This window comes from Corvus hawaiiensis, chromosome 2 (genome assembly GCF_020740725.1).
Source record: "Corvus hawaiiensis isolate bCorHaw1 chromosome 2, bCorHaw1.pri.cur, whole genome shotgun sequence".
Classification (NCBI taxonomy): Eukaryota; Metazoa; Chordata; class Aves; order Passeriformes; family Corvidae; genus Corvus; species Corvus hawaiiensis.
In genome coordinates, this window is record NC_063214.1 from 24,180,612 (window position 1) to 24,194,473 (window position 13,862).

Consider the following 13,862-nt stretch of genomic DNA (forward strand, 5'->3'; position numbering starts at 1 on the left):
TTTTTTAAGTGGCTGATAAGGTTGAGGTTTTATTTTAAGCCAGGTATGCATGTGAACTTTGAAGTGAAACAAGTATTACTGCTATTAAACAAAAAGAATTGAAATTGTGTAGGAAGCTAGTACTGAAGACTTCGATAAAGCTGGTGCATCCTAGAGGGAGACTCTGGGAAGTTGCTTCTACATACAATTGTCTAGCAACTTAATTCTCATCGTGTATGGTCCCTGTTGTTCACAGGGACAATGCTCTCAGGCACAGGGCCTGATTTTTGGGATGGCCTGCACAGGGCCAGGAGTTGGACTCTGATCCTGATGGGCCTCTTCCCAGTCAGCATATTCCATGATTCTGAGCTGTGACTTGAATTACTAGGATCTAACTGCAGATTGAAAGGGAAGAGGGAACTAACATACACTGAAGAGCTGTACTGTAACTTACTCTGGGACTATCAAGAGCAGCTTAGATGCAGCTTCAACCAGCCCAGCAATCCTAACACTGCCCAATTTTCTGCCATTTCTTTAAAAATAATTTAAATTCTTGCAGGCTGAAATTCTGGAACTATTTCAGGGGTCATTTCTGATTAGTTTCCTACTACTGGTGCATACATATCATACGGATACTTAAAAGTGCCTGTTTTCTACCAACACAAAGGCTGAGTATTGGCTGCTTCAAGTACTCTGGCTGTGAACTGACAGTGTGCCTTTTTTGTGAAACCCTCACAAATTCAGTCCCATTTGTATCACTTCTGAGTGGAGCACACTGGAGACCCTACTAAATACCCTACTAAAACAAGGTGCTTAGAAGTTGTCCTGATAGACTGAAGAGAACTGAGCTCATGTCAGTTCTTCAGCTGAGTTCACCAAAGTAGCTTATAACAGATTTTCATCTATGCTCTCCATTTGGGATTCCAGGGGAGGGGAGTTCAGACCACAGATTCTGTTACCTGTTGCAGACTGCACTTGGCATTTCTCAGATATAAGTGGTCAGCCCATGAGAGTCCTGCACTACTTTAATCCTCCAAAGGTAGTATTTAATTACTGCTGCATGTTGAATGAGTACAGAGAGGGAAGAGAAAGAGATAAAATAATTACTATGATTTAGAAGTTGGAGCCCAGTGATGGCCATCATGGATATGGATGTGGGAAGCACTAATCTAATGCAGGAAACTTGGCTCAAATGGGAAATTGTTAATTTTTTAATATTTATTTTGCAACAAATAAACCTTCATTTCACCTTGTGCTCTGTGGCTTGTTTCTTAAGAGTTCCAGTGCAGTGTGTACACCAAAATGCAGTGAAAAGTGCAAACCAAAAATACCTGCTGCTATAGATAATGCCACCGAGTGGAATGGTGGGACCTAGCTTTTGAGGGGAAGCATGCATCAGGGCTTGGCTGAGCATTTATTTTTGTTTATAAAATACACACTAAGCTCATTGCAGAGAAGCCAAAATAATGTTAAAAAGAAAAACCAACCAAAAAAGCCCCCCAAACAAAAAAAGTATGGGAAGAGGAAGATTGCTGAACACCAATAAAAGGTAAGAGGGTTTGGGGGGAAATGTGGTTAGCTAGAGCAAGACAAAACCTTCTCTCCCTCCCACTTCTGTATTTTGAAATCTCTTTTAGCCTTACTGCTGTTCAATGCTGCTGGAAAACTAAAAGCTTATCAGTGAAGGCTGGTGAGTTCCTTTTTTTTTTTTTTCATCCCCAGGAATAAAAAGCGTAACTTGTAAATTCCTTTTACATTAAAAGATGTTGCCCTTCTAAGAAAAAAAAACCAAAACCAAAAGTGCAACATGCTTGGCTGGTTTTCAGTATTTTAAAGCCATTGTTCACAATCAGTTTGTTAGTCTCCAGCAAAAGCAGCACAGTAAGGAATGTATTCTCTGCAGTGGATAGGAGCTGCACGTGGTAGCAAAAACGCATTCAAACATTGAGCGGTCTTCTGAGAGACTGTGGGCAGAAGGACTTAGCAGTGCAACAAGCCCCTCAGGTTTTTCCAGGCAGCAGAATTAAAACCCACTCAAAAATTCTATTAAGGAAGCAGTATGGAGAGCAAAGGTGTGGCAACATGTGAATTATTGTACCAACACAGTAACCCATGTCACTTCAGCAATGAGCAGGATTTGCCATAAGGAGAATTTAATGCTTATATCCAGGCAAGACTCATAACCAAACACTGTTACAGATTCTTCTATAGTAGCAGCTCTGTCTGGCAGCTTCTTGCGGTGTCCCAAGTAGTGCAGAGCAGAATTGGGCCTGTTTTGCTCAGTGTGTTAAATTTTAAGCTTTCCAAGTTAGAATTAGGGCATTCAAGGACCCTAGTTAAGACATGTACATCTAAAAAGGACAGAGTGAGAAGAGTCATGCTTCATGATTTTCTGATAATTACTGAAAAATTCATAATACCAAAGCTGACTTGAGAGGGAGTTTCAGAGAACAAGATTTCCATTCCTGTGTTCTCCAAAAAGCCCTCAAAAGGTAACTAAAACATTATGATGCATAAAAATCAATCACTGCTGTGTTCAACTGATTTCATCTCCACCTTTATGCTAGCTGTAAAATACTATGAAATACTTAAGTATGAGAGGAGATATAAAAGTTGTGTTTGAATAATTTTAGAATTGCACCAAGTTTTTTTGTTACATGGTAGTTTCTTAACCGGCACATTGGCAGTAAGTTGTGGAGCAACTATTAAGGAAATCCTTCCAAAGATGAAGGCAACAGCCATTGTGACAGCTGAACCCTCCCTCTTCACTCAGCTTCACTTCTTCATCTCTACACCATAGAGATCACAACGCTTCTGGCTTAAAATAGGAATTTGTTGACGTATTTCTGCAAGTTTCTTTAGATCTGCAGGGGAGAAGAAAAGAGTTAAGAGAACACCAGGCAAAAAAGAAAGCTCCTGACTTGCTCTGAGGTAAGACAGGGAAAATAGCAGCTTTGATGGAGATTGGGCTTGGAGGGCACTACAAGTGAGCAGCCAGGGCTAAAGGAAGCCTCAGCTTTGCTGTATCCTAAGGTGGCACCTTGTTGTTAAGGAAGTGAACTGGAAGGGTACAGCTATAGAGTATTGTGTATAGAACAGCACAGCCAAGTGCTGCTTGTCCTTGCTTTAACCTAGCAAAGGTGGACAGGGCAGAGGAACACTGCATCATCTGTAGTTGCATGTGTACGCCACAGACTTAAAAAACTGTCTCTCCTTAGTGTCATGACCTGTACTCAAGAAAAAAAAGTGGGGAAAAAACCAAAACAACTTTTCCCTTACCTATATCTGTGTATACAACTGTTTCCTCAGCCCCAGCTTTCGCTATGACTTCACCCCTGAAAAATTAAGCACATTTGTTCACAGGATTAACACACTGGTCTCAAGGCATCAGTCCTGCTTGCTGCTGTTTGTACAAAAAGGAGTTCCTACCCTTGATGCCTACAGCTGTAAAGACAGGTCTGTCCTAAAAATAACATCATAATCCATAAGTCTAGCATGATGAAAATGGCTTCCAGGCTTTATATATGGCACATTTTATATGTAACATGTACATACTTAACATAAGTGTTCTTCAAAGATCAAGAACCATGGTAAAAGCCACTCTGAGAACCAGTGCCTGTGAGCATGCGACACACCTCAAGGGGAAAGGAACAACCACATTGGCAAAGATGAACACTTTCTCCTTTGAAGATCCTACTGGCTTTTAATAGCAGTGTACTTTTAGTCTGCATGAACTACTGAACATGATTTATCATGTCTCCCACAAAGTGTTTTGTCACTGCTTTCATCATACAAAGTTAAAAGCTCAAGGCATGGACAAAGTTTTTCTTACTCTGCAGTCATCTGGAAGAGACCTGTCAGTAGATTTACCTGAAAGAAAAACAACTGCCTGAAGATTTGGTCACTTCTACCTCCTGTGCACCTGCCTGACTTCTGCTCAAGTCAGAATCTCTCTTCTCTAGCTGAAGACATTCTTCTTGTTCTTTCTTATGTCAAAGCAGGGCTGTTCTTTGAGGAAATGAGATACTTCTGTGTGAGCTGTTTAAGATGGTTTGGTTCTACACAGAGAACTACCATGTGCATATGATTGACTGAACTTCACGAACAGGTTGACAAGGTCAGCAGTTCAACTAATGCTAAATCCTAGTACTAAGTAGCATCTTTACTACCAAAATGAATACATACTCCCAACTTTCTTGTTTTTCAGTTTGACTGTTTTAAATGATGATTTTGACAATGTAGGCTCAAATTTCATGTGCTTTTTACCAAGAATTTGCACTTTTAAGAGTAGATGGAAATGTAGGATTGAAGTTGACTGTCAAGTAAAATATTTTTTTAACCAAAAAAAAGGGTGCTGTTTTTTATTTTACTGAACTCACCATGGATTTACTACAGTGCTGTGTCCCCAGGCAACATACGATGCTTTTTCATCTCTAGCAGGAGATACAGCAGCTACATAGACTTGATTATCAACAGCTCTGTGTTCACAGAAAGATGAAGGAAGGGAGGGAAAAAGTGAGAATTGTTTTTTATAATACCATTTAATTAAGCAGAAGAGAAAGAATCCACTCTGAAGGACAAGCTACATATCCTCTAAATGACTAGCCAAAACTGTGAATGATACAAAGGTCAGAGAAAGAAGAGCCTGGAAAGACAAGTCTCTAGCACCTGGCTGCAGAGTTAGTGCATAGAGTATCATGTAATTCACAGGTTCATTCGGTATGTAGCAAAATTGACTGAAGCTGACCAAATGAATAAATAATACTGCATTCAGGAATCTCAGTCTAGTTCTACCTGTAATAATACACTGCCCAAACAGTTACTGGCTCTTCTCTCTAGAAAGTGGGTGTGAAGGGTGCTTATAGAGCCATGGGAAAAAGTCCTTGAAAGGGCATAACAGGGGCTGGCAGGAGTACAGGCTTCTCGAGAATTTCCTGCTTTTCTCCTTGACAGTAAAATCATTTTGGTGTCCCATGCAAGGCTTGAGGGATGGTACAGCTCCAATGGCAGAGTGGCCCTGCAGCACCACTTCTGATGCCCAGGTGTCATTTGGAACACAAGGAAGTTCAGTTCCATGCACCAGAACTCCTCTAGAACAGGAGGATAAGCCGTTACTGTGATCTTACCGTCCCCTTTGTAAGAGTTCCCAATGAGCTGGTCCTGTTGTCATGTTAAAAGCTCCTGGATATATCAGCAGCTGGCAACCTTTGTTAAGAGACAATTAGAACCCAAGCATCATTAAGGGGAGATGGTTTACTCTAGAGTGGCCCTTCACATTGAAACCCAAGGTGAGGTTTCTTTCAATACTTCCCAGCCTCTGCCCAAAATGGAACCAGACAGAGCCTGTCCCTGCATAACACAGTTACATCAGCCAAGAGCTGTTGTGGGGATATTCCCAACTCCATCACTCCACCACCAAATGTGGATCAGGAAGTGATGGTTACTTTACTCCATGAGAGGAGTCACTCATGTGAATAAGAGTCTTGGCCACAGGATGCATTTTGTGTTACTGGCTGGGGATAAGAATGCCTGATCACAGGGATCACCCAGCACGTACCACCCAGAAACAGCCCTGCCTATGCCTGGCCTTAGGGCTGACCTTGCTCAATTAGGTGACCCAGCCTCACCTTTCTGGCCATAGATTTGAGCCATCTCAGCAAATCTCATATCGTAGCAGATGCCCAGGCCCACTTTGCAGTATGCTGTTCTCAAAACACAAGAGACAGAAGTCATATCACTAGCACAAGAACACAAAAGCAGTCACAAGACTCCCTGTAGCCATCCTGCCAACTGTTATTTTACAGGGCTCACAGCAACAGCAGGAGCTATATTTAAATGTGTGTCCAACAAGCACTGGCTCTTGGTGAGGGAGAATTCATGTTCAATGATAAGAGAAAGACTGTGAGAAGTAGTCTTATCTACCCTTTAAGAACAGCCATTTTCACGAAATCATGTTGTATCAGGTCTTTGTGTAACATATTCCTTTCTCATTTAGCTGCAATTTTTTCAATTATTTCCTTTACAAGTAAAGAAAGCATTCCTTGCTTTTCATGGAGTAAAAATACAGTCATGTACTTCCTTAGAGCATGCACATTGCAAGGAGAAAGTGACTGTGGCAGATAAGACTCTTTGGAGAGCTCAGTAAACACACTCTGTCAGTTTTTGAGCAATATGGGGCAGGGAAGAGTAGGTATTTTGCTTTTTTTATCTGATGTAGTTGATTCAAGAAGGCTAGAATGGGATTTCTGATTTAGTTAATTGTTTCCATTATTGTATTATCTTCACATGAAGCCATGTAGCAGTGTAGCTGTTACATACATTCTTTTCTAAACCATGTTTTGTAAGAACCATTTTCAAACTGTAACTGCTACAAAAAAATACAGTCACTTCTCTCTAACAAATCAATAGGACCATTATTTAATAAAGGCAAGTGGGGTGATGTATGTTTCAACCCTTTCTACTCCTCTGTCCTTTTGCAACCACATTGCCTTTTTAAAAGTTTCAGAAGTGACCCAAACACTTGAGGCAAACTTAAATTATATTTGCCATGGTTATCAAAAGCCCAATCTGATAGTCTAAAAATCCACTGCTGGGAAGGAGGAGGGGGAAGAGAACTCCAGAGTAACTGTAGTGTTACTATAGTAGAGCTCCTTAAAGAGAGGGCTTGTCTTGTACTCACGTGTGTCAAACATGGAGAAACTATTCCCTGGACTCAGTGTTTCAGACTCTTTGAACTGTATCTTCCCAGGAACGTTAATGTCAAACAAATGAACCTGCAATTATACTGTGATTAATAACAATTGCTCTGCTTGGTATTTAAGCCTCTTTAGGCATGTGTTTTCTACTGTTATCTAGACTACTCTTTCGTCAGGATCCAACATAAACATTACTGCTTAAGATTGTTAGATCCCTCAAAGATGATTTAAAGCATTTTCTTCTTTACAGAAATACATGTCTATAGTTGCAAATACCTGCAAAACAGCTAGATGTCTTGATCTAATGATTGGTCTCTAACATTTGAGTCCCATTCCTGCAAAACTTCCCAAGAAAATACCTTCACCAAGTCATAAAGCTCCCATTACTTCAGCTATGTAGGTTCCTCTGAGAGCCTGGAGCAGTCTTTATCCCTCCCTTGCCAGAGTCTTTATCCCACCTTGAAGGTGGTGTTCCTGACTGGAGCTTCCTAACAACAGAGCTGGTTTTATTTTATTATTTGTTCATACTTAGTACAAGCCTGCACTCATTCTACAAACAACTCCTGGGCTTGCAGACTGGTGTGCTGTGACAGGTGAAAGGCAACACAGAGCTGCACAAGGTGAACTAGTAAGTGAAGCTAATGTAGAATCAGCAAACAGAATAAATGGATACCTGCACCACCGAGGTATTTTGCACCACCTCATTTGTTCCAAGTAACCCTGCATTCTCTTTCTGGCTTATCCTTGAGAGAAATAAGCTTTGTTCACTCATGGAGTGATCCCTGTGTGCACAGTCCCATGAACAGGAACTGACTCTGGAGTTACAAACGAGAGGAGTTTTCCAGAAGGTACAAAGCAATGCTGAGGTGGAAGATGACAGTAAGCAAACATCTACCACAAACAGCAGCAACAGCTTAACTGTGGAACTTGGACTTAGCACAGAGTGTGTAAAGAACAGTATTTATTATAACAGAAGGACTAAATCCATTGGAAAGCTGAGGGAAAATCCCGATCCCGTTCAAGTGGCACTGTGTTTTAGACTGAGGCCAAAGTACAGAGATATCTGAGTTGGATCAGGTTTTAGTTTTCATCATGGTTTTCCCAGCATAAGAGTGTGCCAGTTTGGCCAAATTTAGAAATATATCCTCTGAGAGAAGGCAGGTCACCACCCCTCCCCCACCAGGTTCAGGAAAGAATAAATTTTCCTCAAAGGAAAGTGAAGGAGATAAAACTATTTATTTTAACAAACACACGGGAAAAGGAAAATAATGCTAAATGATAAAATCTTTCACTGTGGAGAAAAAACCTGGGAAAGTGTCAGAGTCCTCCCTTTGGTCTCCTTGGAGTTGGGGCTTGGCCCAGGGCCAGGCCCTCTGTGCCCGGTGGAAAGTCCTCCCGATGTGTTCTGATATTGAAGCAGTCCACAGAAAAAGGGAAAAAATCCAAAATTCCAGGGAAGGAAAAAAAACTTCAATTCTCAGTCTCCCTTTGGAGAAAAAGAAGCTGAAATTGGCCAGAAGCTGACAGGGAAGCCGCAAGCCCGGTGCGTCCTCCCTTCCCCGCCACAGCTGGGAAAAAAAAGTCACTATCTCTGTGTGACCTTGAACAAGCTGCAAACTGCTTTGAAAAAGTTTTGCTCAGTTTTTCCTTCCTCCTCTCAGGCTCAGTTTAAAGGCATAGAAAGGCACAAGAATTAATTTCTAGGCATAGGGCAGAGATATGGGATATACATCATAAAGTCACCCCAAGACAATGAGGAAACCCAATTATACCTTCTAGTATTTTGTCATCCTTATCCAGAACAAATTTATGACCACCTTTTGAAGTGGTGTTTACATGCCCCAAATAAAAGTTACATGAAATTTCATGGGTGATGGTGCACAACTTATTATTAATGCAAGATTCTACTAATTTATATCACCTTTAAGCATAGATGAAATAATTCATGCAACACTGCTGAGAAAACTTTTCAAAACAATATTCTGCCATCTTACCTTCCTATGCTTTGCCAACAGAGCACCATCAGGCCCAAAGACAGTACATGTATTATAGAGCTTTCCACCATCCTCTTCTGGAATGGATCCTTTGTAAAGGTGAGAACAGAGATTTCCCCCACTGTATTATTTATGTAATTTTGATCCAATGGCAGTAATAAACATTGCCCATTTTTCCTCCAGTGAGATGGTCACTAAGAGTAAACTACCTCCAATGAGATATATGCCGCACTCCTTTGCAACTTCTGACAGCTTTTGTGTTGATTCCCCAGGGATCTTCTCTGCATACTCCTTAAAATATTGGGTTCCATATGGAGAATTGAAGCATTCCTAGAATTAGATGGGGAAAAAAAAAGCTAAAATTCAGTAACACCACTACAACGAGATGTACCTAAATTTTCAAACTCCTCTCTAACAATGTTCTCAAACAACCTTTAGTTACAGGAGTTTAGTTTATAGGAGCTCCGTAAGCAAATCAGAAAATGTCAGGAAGGCCAGAGAGACTTGAACAATCGTTGAAAATACAAGAGGTGTGTTTGTGGAGTGCATGTCAAACAGAACATGAGCTAGGACTATCATGCAAGCTATAAGGCTAGCACATTCACTGCTCTGGGCTTAGCAATAGCACAAGGGATGCTCACATTAGAATGAGAAGCCAAGTTCCACCCAGCTCATTTGACAAGTTACAAGCTCAATAGATCCTCTCAAAACTGTGAAATGCTCATGCTCATCCACAGCCCATGATTTCTTAATTTTTAAAATAGCATTTGCAAAAGCATGCATTTCTTAAAATTACTTTGTGTTTTTCTAAAACACTCCTTTAAACACTATTTCCTCACAACTGAACAGTGTCCTCCATCTTCGGCCCTAGTTAAAGATTTGCTATCCCTCAGAACCAGCCATGTAATCTTTACACAGATTAACAGAATGCCTAAACTAAGTGGCCCAGTGGTATTTGAGATGCCCAAGACATCAGGAACCTTCACTCTGCATTACACTTGCCAGCTCTGTGAGGACGTGAGACACCCCACCCAACACTTTTTTGTCCCCTGAAGGAGTACAGCTGGAGGCCACAGATAGGCTATCAGCAGCAACTGATGGCAGCAACTTCTCTTCTGTGAGAAGGGGACTCCTAGCCCAGACATCTGCCTCCACCGTCCCCTTTGCTCATCAGAAGTGACAAACACACCCCCACCCCCGCAAAGAAAAAGGGAGGGAAAAAAAAAATCAAGCTGTGATTAGCACAATAAACATTTCTGCTTCATCTGCTCAAGCAAACTTTTAACAACGGAGGTAGGTTCTACTGAACTGGAATGAATGAACCCAAGCTGGAAGGGGCTTTTTTTCCCCTTATACAGGCACTAGGCCAGCAGGTACCAGCTAACTCACAGCACAATCTGTAGATGGAAGAAGCAGAAGGGAAGTCTCTGCAGGCTGTCAAAATGAGCTTCCCAAGCTCTTGAAATCTGGGCTGAACCTCAAAGAAGTGAAAGCAAAGCCAGACGCCTCCATCTTCATATATTCAGTGTGAGTTACTTTTCTTCATATAAAGTTATTAAAACAAACAACGATCCCCCAAAGAAACAAAACAGAAGGAAGAGAATATTTCATGCCCATGTCCTAATGCCAATACAAAATGTATCTCCCAAAACTCTATGAAATACCTCGTCCGTGTTTGACAACTTGTATTCTAAAAGCATAAATTATTGTTGGCAAAGCAAGTATCTCAACTAAGTAAGTCTGGAAAATTCAGTGTTTGTGCACATGATGAAACCAGTAAATAACAGGTAATCTCTACATAGGAGGCTCAGGCAGAACACTGAATGGTCACATTTGCAACACAAGAACCATGTCAGAGGAGCTGGGAAGGTTGCTCAATGCTTCCCCCATGACAGCAGGAGAGAATACATTCTGTGTGTAAAACTGAGACTCAAAGTTCATCCAGAGATGAACTTTGCACTCCAGTGTCAGACGCTGCAGGGCACAGGAGTAACACAAGTACTCTCATGAAGAGAGGAGAAAAGCTCAAAGCTGCACTGGGAAGGATACCCTGTTGCCAGCACACCCATTGTGTGAAAATTCAGCAAAGTAATCATGGCTGACGTTAAAAAAATAAGTCAGAAGTGATTGATAAAGTGGCTATTTATGTTTCCACACATAGAAGTCACAAGAGAAATATGTCTTAATCATAATTCAGCCCAAATGACCTGCTGGAAATATGTCTGTTTTGTTTCTCATGTATCGTTCCTTACAGCAAAGAGAGTTACTGTGTACTTGTCTTCTTTCACCTCCACGTCAACATTCTTTAGCTGAAAGTCACCTTTTTCTACACTTCTTCAGCAAAGATTCAAACTACAATCATTTACATGAATTCAGAATATATCAATGATGGAACTGCCTAGGACTTAAACCAGCAAAAAATTTACCAGAATCTTATACTACAAAAAAGGTCAACCTGTTGTTTTTTCCCTTTTCATTCTCCCACCTTTTAGTGTGCTGCCAGATACAACCCCTGGGATTTTTTCATTTTTATTTTGAAGCTTCATACAGGGAGAAAGAGGAATATATAATGCATTGATAACACTAGAAAAAGGTTTTGAAGGGTTTGAGGCATAAGTGCTAAGTAGGCCATGATCTTTACTCACAGGTAGAGCCACAAGTTTTGCTCCTTTAGCTGATGCTTCTCTCACCAGTCCACAGGCTCGCTGGAGATTATCTGATTTAGCAGCAGATACATGAAGCTGGATAAGAGCAAGGCGGAAGGCTGATGGCAGAAAAGAATTATTCATCAGAATTCCCCCAGGAAACTCTTCCAAATTTAAATTCAGTAACAAGCATTGAAGAACACAAATGAGTTAATACATGAACATATATACAAACCACTACCAACTCATTCTGCAGCCTATTTATGACTCTGGAAACAGTCTCTTAACACAGTCAGAGCATCAAAACCCAGGATTGTTAACAGCCACCACCCTGCAAAGATCTCAGAGCTCCTGTGCCAGCAACACCCAGTCCATGCTCTAGGGGAAGGGGCCATGTTACAGAAAGGGAGAGCACAGGTCCCTCCAGCCCCTCCTGCCCAGGCTGCTGCATACTGGGAGCCCATCTTATTGCTGCACACGTCACCTGATGAGCGCTGCAAGTCCTAATATGTCACTAGCACACTAAAGGACTGGATAATCCCAAGAGCACCAAATAAAGGAATTGTTTGCTTTTATCCCTCCATTCACACCTAGTCTGGGAAATGGCTATAAAAGCCAAGACAGGTTAACATCTTTCTGATCATTTCTTAGCAATCTGGTTTCTGGCAAAGTTGCAAGTGTTACCAACAGTTTCCACACCCACTAAGCAGGATATTACATATGCAGGCTCTCTGAGTACCCAAGTTTTTTGCACACCCCTTGGGACTACCTTCCATGAATCTCCAAGTACCCCAGGTTGTAGGAAAACACACCCTGATCAAGTAGAACTGTTTCCTTTAAAACAAAGAAACCAACCAACCAACCAACCCACCCTCTCTGGCTTTACAAAGAAAAATATCCCAGTTTCATAGTACCTCTCCTGTCTGGGAAACTCCCTGATCATACAGTCAAAGATCACAATAGGAAAAAGAAAAATCTGGAAGCAACACAGTCCCCGTGGTCAGGGAAACTGGGAGAGCTGATTCAAGTGAAGATGAGACTGGGTCAGGAGCAGTCGAGATACATCTTTTTTCCTACTTAATTCTCACTTCATTAACTAAGCAGCTAATTTCTACAGGTTACAAAAATGATTAACTGCTCCCCTTGCCACTCTTCATGTAAGAGACTTTTACTATTGGGTCTAAAGAGCAAACAAAGCTTATCTGGCACTCTGAACAGATGTAACTATAGTTTCCAGACCCAGAGAACCATACTAGGGATCTGTCAGAAACTTCCCAGTATTTGTGGAATGTCTTTCAGTTCAGAGAAGTTGGGCACTTAAAAATTTACATTTCAGCGTAAAAGAAAAAAAGAAAAAAGTGCACCATCTACTAGGAAAAAATCCTGTAATGTTTAAAACACTAGGAAATGTAATTAATTAATTGATCTTATTTTCCCCATGTCTCAGGTTTGCAGTTTGTTAAGGTGCAAAACTGAAGCTCACCCACAACAGAACTGACGTATTTGTGCGACAGCTTCGTTTACAAACATTCAGAGGCGGAAGTAATAGAAATGCAGAGAAATGTGCAGCAGTGCTGTAGAGAGAGACCTCTGCTCCCAGCCTTGACCAGCTGCCTCAAAAACTTCTTTAAAAGCAATTCTCAGGATAAGCCGAAAGCAATGTAGGCCACAACCAGGTAAAAGCCTATCAGAGTAAAACAACGGTTCACATTTCTACCACTACATTACAAAACACGCTTGGTTTTGTTTCTAAACACGGCAAGCGAAGCACGCCCGGTTTGTTCGCAATTCTTGACGAGCTGACCCCTGCAGGGCGAGCGCTGCAACCCGGTCTGTGCCCAGCGGAGCGCCAGGGCAGCTCTTCCCTGCACTGCTGCACACCCTCCAAGGCTCTGCCAGCGCCCAGCACCCAGGCCTTTCCCGGTCGCGCCGGAGCCGGGGAGGCCGGGGAGGCGCGGGGTGCCGGGGACGAGCCCCTGTGGAGCCTTTCCCGGCCGGGCGGGAGGCCGGGATCGCGGGAGGAGAGAGAGGGACGGGGCAGGATCCCACTCACACGCCATAGCTCCGCCGGCCGCCCGCATTCCCGGCACCGCGCGGGCGGGGCGCGGCCCGCAGGGGCTGCCGGGACTCGCAGCGCCTGCCCCGGGCCCGGGGTTTGTTTAGGAGCAGCCTCGCACGGCCTTTCGCCAGCCCGGCTGGGGCCGTGACCCGCCTGCCGAGGGCACCGCGCACGGATGAGGCTCCCCTGCCCCGCCTGGCCTGCGAGGGTGGCAGCGAGCGGGCAGCGCTCCCCCGGGCCCGTTCAGCGCCGGCAGCAACAGCGGAGCCCCCGAGCTCCGGCTGTGCCGAGAGCCTCTTTGCCCTGCCCTGCGCAACAACCCCTGGCTGCCTTATGTCTGCTAAGGGCTCATCCCCAGGGACTGTAAACTGTACCAGTTTACAGGCAACTCATTCACCTGGGGCATGCACGTCTTTCTTTACAAGAACAGCATCTCCCAAGGTACAAACATCTCCACAGTGCTCCAATGTGGAGCAGTGTCCAGTTCTGG

At 42.8% G+C, this 13,862-nt stretch overlaps 1 protein-coding gene across 1 annotated transcript; it reads right to left on the reverse strand.

Moving 5' to 3' along the window:
• Nucleotides 1-2,115: 2,115 nt before the first annotated feature.
• Nucleotides 2,116-13,461, reverse strand: NIT2 (nitrilase family member 2). The gene is made up of 10 exons (XM_048293884.1): nt 13,367-13,461; nt 11,314-11,432; nt 8,878-8,998; nt 8,669-8,757; nt 6,659-6,752; nt 5,607-5,681; nt 5,106-5,184; nt 4,359-4,457; nt 3,259-3,314; nt 2,116-2,843 (listed from the first exon to the last, which is right to left on the reverse strand). Exons 1-10 carry the CDS (start codon nt 13,392-13,394, stop codon nt 2,755-2,757), a joined length of 849 nt encoding a protein of 282 aa, XP_048149841.1. The 5' UTR covers nt 13,395-13,461; the 3' UTR covers nt 2,116-2,754.
• Between the last annotated feature and the right edge of the window lie 401 nt (nt 13,462-13,862).